At 38.4% G+C, this 5,823-nt stretch overlaps 1 protein-coding gene across 1 annotated transcript; it reads left to right on the top strand.

Moving 5' to 3' along the window:
* Nucleotides 1-4,955: 4,955 nt before the first annotated feature.
* EDB93DRAFT_1101920 (uncharacterized protein) lies at nucleotides 4,956-5,442 on the top strand (the record flags this gene model as incomplete). The annotated part of the gene is made up of 2 exons (XM_041447154.1): nucleotides 4,956-5,155; nucleotides 5,283-5,442. The coding sequence occupies 2 exons, from the start codon at nucleotides 4,956-4,958 to the stop codon at nucleotides 5,440-5,442; spliced, it is 360 nt and encodes a 119-aa protein (XP_041310509.1).
* Between the last annotated feature and the right edge of the window lie 381 nt (nucleotides 5,443-5,823).

Below are 5,823 nucleotides of genomic sequence, written 5' to 3' on the forward strand. Positions count from 1 at the left end.
CATGAAGTTTGCAAGCACAACAAGAGCCACATTACTGATGGTATTGCGTCACTCTAACAACCACTGGAGGGTCTAAAAATGATCAGATTTATATTGTGTACAAAAAAAACATATGAAGGTAATGACAGGCCCATCTGCTGTAATCATGTGTGGAAGAACATTATCTGATAGGGTCCATACTTCATCTAAATCACTAACACAGCTAATGGCAGTAGGAATAAACTTTCTTGTCCACTTGTTTGCTATTTGACAACCCTTTGGAAGATGCTTCATCCTGAATGTAGAATGTACAATTGCTTTGAAAGGAGTAGTGATAGTACAATGAGAATCAGTTCCAGTGGTAATGGATGATTCGGACTTCAGCCAGTTCACCGGAGAGGCCTTGAGCATGGTAATGATGTTGGTCTAATAACTCACAATCAGTAAAACATAGTAGTGAGAAAACAAAACAAACTGTAGATGTCAACTGATGCATGGACACATAATACAGTAACTGGATCCCATCTCAGACAGGTAGCCAAGGGTGACAATGTACCAAGACAGACAGGCCATCCCACATGGGCCCATGGCTGAAATTGTACCAATATATATGGGTGGGCCAAGTGTAGCTGATTGAAAGGGATGGGCTGATGGTAGTGTGTATCCAATTGAAAGGGATGAGCCAAGTGTAGTGTATACCAGATGGAAAGGGATGGGCCGAATATAGTGAATGGAGTATACAATGGAGACGAGTGGGCTGAGGTATTATTAGGTACAATAGAAATGGATGGGCTGAAATATAGTCGGCTGGAAAAAAAAGTGCCAACTGGATCTGGTCATAGGTAGGGCTATAGCACCAGTCCATGCGATGTTACCGGTTGTCTCACTTTGTAAAACAGTCAATATTTGAGTGAGATATTTACACATTAATATTTGATGTTAGAATACTGGGTAGTAAAATACCAGCCAGAATACACTAGCCAACCTGATCTGGTCATAGGTAGGCCTATAGCACCAGATCATGGGATGCCACTGGTTGTCTCACTTTGTAAATCGGTTAAAATTTGAGTGAGATATTTACACATAAATATTTGATGTTAGAATACCGGGTAGTGAAATACCAGTCGGAATATACCAGCCAACCAGATGCGGTCATAGGTAGGCTTGTAGGGCCGGATCATGGGATGCCACCCGGTTGTCTTACTTTGTAAATTAGTCAACATTTGACTGAAATATCTTCACTTCAATATTCTGAGTTACAATACTGGGTAGCAGAATACCAGCTGAGATAAAAAGATAAAGCTGACCTGATCCGGTCATATGTAGGCCTGTAGCACCAGATCATGGGATGCCACCAGTTGTCTTACATTGTGAATTGGTCAACATTTGACTGAGGTATTTTTGCTTTAATATTCTGTGTTACAATACCAGGTAGCAGAATACTGGCTAAGACACAAAAGGCCAACCTGATCCGGTCATAGGCAGGCTTGTAGCACCGGATCATGAGATTCCACCAGTTGTCTAACATTATAAATTGGTCAACATTTGATTGAAATATTTATACATTAATATTTGATGTTCCAATATCAGATAGTGTAATACTGGTGTAGAATGCCAATTCCCGCTGGGCTCAGCAGAAATTGTACCACCTAGACAACAAATATTTAGGTAGGTCATGTTTCAACCTATGAAAGTCTGTCTCAACTCTGTTGTGTTCTCCTAGCTTGTGTCTCTCCTTCTGATGAAAGAGAGAGTCTTGAATATATATATGTGTATGTGTGTAAAGGCTTAGCCAAAAAGTTAGAAATAGCAAAAGTTGTATAAGTCAAAGTATACAATCTTTTGTAAATAGAATAGAATAATGAAAGCTTGTATAATTCAGAGTATACAATACTTCAGAATAGATAAGATGAAATATCTCGAGCTTACTTCAAGAATGTAATGTCTACACTTTTATTCTTACATACTCTCACATGGTTTGAGAGAAGAATAATAAATGTGAAGTTGTATTACATGGGTGAAAACAAGGGGTTTATATACCTTTTGAAAACTCTCTTACTAAGCATGACTCATCACATGGATTGGTAAGAATGTGGCTTACAAACCAGGTGCTGAATCAGCTCCTTACAAATGTATAGTGTAATCTTACAAAACATGACTGAAAGATCATGAGTCATTACATAGATGTATCATGCAGTTTGCTGATAGAAATACCATTTGGCAAGGTGATTTTTATAGACTGTCTCTTGAGGCAAAGCATATTTACATCTTAAAGGACTTGGGTCACTCACACTTTGTAGAGCCCAGCCTAGAATTACTCTTTACAATGTTCAATGCAGTAAATACACAAGTGGTTTAGGCAATTATAGAGATGCGATGAAGGTAAATCAACTCAGCTGTTGGTCAAATGATAAATGCAAGGGAGGGACACAAGAAGCTGATATAGTGATTAGTGCAATGCCTAGTCTGCTATGCTTGTAGGGACATGTGTGTTCGATCCAAGGGAAAGCAAGGAAGATAAATCCACAGTTGTGCAGCGAGCGATGTGCGCGCAAAGCGCAGGAATGCGAAATGCGAGATAGCGAAAATGTGAAATGTAATGAGCAATGGACGAGGGCTCAATGAATGACTACTAAAAGCTGCTATTAAATCCTGAATCTGGCTATGGACATCATGGGGGAACTCCACTAAGGTAAGGAGTGGTATAATGTGGTAAAGGGTGAAAAATGCGGACCTATATATGTGTCTCGCTAAGTGAGCCGAGTGTGAGATAATGTATGTAATAGGGTATGTAAGTCAGGGTCCATGCTCTAATATGGTGTCATATTGAATAAAAGCGAAAATACATACCAGGGAGACTTGCTGGACAGTGGATGGATGCTCCTGGATGATAGGGCAATGAAAGCGCAGGAAAGCGAGTGATGCACAAGCACGAGAATATTGTGTGGGAAAGTGTCGCTCAATATGGAAATAGCTGGGAAAAGGCTAGGGAATGATGCTGCAAGTTGGTACTGCGAATCCAGGTGGTATGCACTGAAGTATAACATATTGCAGACCTGTAATATTGCAAATCTCTACAGCAAGATAATGAAAAAACATAGAGCAAAGCAATAGTGAATGCAATGCAAGTGATAGAGTGCCAATAGTTACTGCATGTAGGCTTATTGGAAGTTGCTATTCCGATGCTCAGAAAATAAATTCTTACTGCAACTACTTCAAAATAGAAGAAAGTGTATATGTGCTCCATATTGATATCTGCCAGACCCATCATTTGTATAATCAGAATCTGCTGATCTCTGTCTTTGGATTTCATCAGTTATCTCCCCTCAAAATCTAGGGCCTGTATCTGGTAAAAGGGTGTAGTCCAAAGCTAAAGTGCATCAGGTCTAATGCAGAATGGCTTGGACATGTGTGGAAATGTGTTGAACATATTTAGAATGATTCAGAACAAGTAACATGTGACACAAATGTGAAAAATGCTGGTTTCAAGCTTAGCATAAGAACCATCATTACAGTGTAACACTCCAGAAAGCACTTTAATAACATGGTTGTATTAGTAATAGAGCATCAGTAGTATAGATAGTGGAAACTTTACTTGGATAGCACAAAGTCTATATTTTTTGAGCATATTATCTTTTTTTTAGCAGTTTTTTATGTTATGCAGCCTGCAAGACATTCTGCAGCTAATTGGAGGTTTACCTAGGATAGGTCTTCAAAGTATCTAGAAGGTCGACATGGAGGATGAGATAAACTGAATATGACCATAGATATTTAATCTCTTGAGTCAATAACATAACTCATTAGGAATACAGATAATGATTTGAGTCAAATTGTTATATTTTATATATTAGCACTTCTTATCCAGAACTTGGACCACTAATCTGATGAGATCTGACTTCCCTATCCAACATCTAGATCCGCTTAGACATTTGTTTGCACTTTCTGTTTATATCCTGTATATAGCTTATTTCCATATTTGATATTTCTTGTTCTTACTTCTGTTATGATTACTAATCCATTAACCTATGCTTCATTTCCGACTCATGCTTAATAAGTGTATTCATTTCCAGTAGACTTTGTATAAACTTTATACATGATCTTGGACCCTTGCTTACTAATCTTTTCATTAGTTACTTAGTATATAAGCTCATATACATGTCCTATAGTAGAGCAGTTCAAATATCAACTTAGATTGGTCTTATTCCTCTTTCTATCATCTGGACTTAAGTTTAGTGGACTCTTGTCATACTCCAAGACTTCAGATTGATTCCAATAGTCTAAACATCTCTAGTTCTACTTTCAGATAGTCTATCTATGTTAGTTTCTAGTCTTCCAGATCTGACTATGATAGTTAGGAGCACTCTAGATTAACTTCCTTTATTGTCTGGACCTATCAGATATATTACCCTCTATCCTTTGAAATATAGGGCAGTACTCAGGAAAGTGGCACAGCACACAAGCTGAGGCTAAGCTCTTTGGATCTACACCTCTGAAAGTTATGACCTTAACACAAATACACTCACTGTTCACTATAATTGACTGATAAAATTAAGATGAAAGGAAAGAACCAGTGTTGAATGCTGTTGAGGCATTTAAACCATTGACTCATGCTAGATTTTGATGCTAGTGGAGAGAAAATCTTTAAGAATGCCTAGTGCTAAATGATGTTCTTAAAATTGACCTAGCTCACTTGTCAGTATGATCCTTTTCCTTCTTCACCTAAAAATACAATTAGTGCAAACCACTACTAACAACATATTCCATACAATCAGAAGCTACCTAACAATATAGCCACTGCCTATACCTTGAATATTACAAATAAGGATATTAAATGATGTGAAGATGTTTGAACTTTGTCTATATACAGTTTGGAGAAACTCAAAAGAGCCAAGTAAGGTCCAACTAATAACAGGATACTAGAAACCACTTCATGTAAGCTTTATAGTGAAGTTTCAATTCATTACAATACACTTACAATGCTATTGATGTCTGTTATGACTGGGATAGTTCTGCTGTTGCCGGTCAAGATAGACCTGTCGGGCGAACAGTTCGTCGGCCTTCCTAATACAAGGAAGGTTTCTGGTGGTTCCTACTGCACGAGCCGCGGCTTCTATGCAGGATCAGCGGCGAGTGGTTTTAGCACTTCTACTGCAATCAAGGGTTTCAGGCTAAGACAGTGAGTGACTGTCTTAGAATCAGAGTTCAGGCTACTGAGGGTGGAGATCTTAGTAGATCAGGTTTCAAGAGGAAAACCCAGTAGATAAAGTTAAAGAATATCTCTATGGTACATGGGGTTTATATAGGTACAAAGGGCGCGGCATAGCCGCGACAAGAAAGGTAACAAAGATAGGAAAAAGAGTACAACCTATCAAGATAGCAAAGATAGATGAAACCGCCATGCGGCGCAAGATAGTATCTATGTTACAATCAGTGAAAGAAGAGAAATACGGACAGCCCGTTTGATAAGAGAATAGCTGAGTCTAGATGCGTCTAGAGTCGGCGGCATGGTTACAAGAAAAGAAAAATGAAATAGGAGTAAATGTTATTGTAACAACGTCCTTCAACTTCTTCTTTACTGAGTTTAACTTAGGTATTTTCTGCTTGTTTCTGTTCAAATTGTCCTAATATATATATATATTACATCTCAGTTCATAGCATGAGCCCTAAATGTATGAAATTTTGTGATATGTGTCAACAGGGCCTCAAACCATTATTCTTTCCTGAATCTTCTTAAGCGCCAATACACAATGCCTAAGTCAAACCTTAACCCTACACTGAAAGTGTCCACTAGTTCAGAAATTCCCTTAGTGCCTACGACACGTGTCTTCGGTGTGACTGATGAAG

This window comes from Suillus bovinus (genome assembly GCF_016758785.1).
Source record: "Suillus bovinus strain UH-Sbo-P2 chromosome Unknown EDB93scaffold_11, whole genome shotgun sequence".
Taxonomy (NCBI): domain Eukaryota; kingdom Fungi; phylum Basidiomycota; class Agaricomycetes; order Boletales; family Suillaceae; genus Suillus; species Suillus bovinus.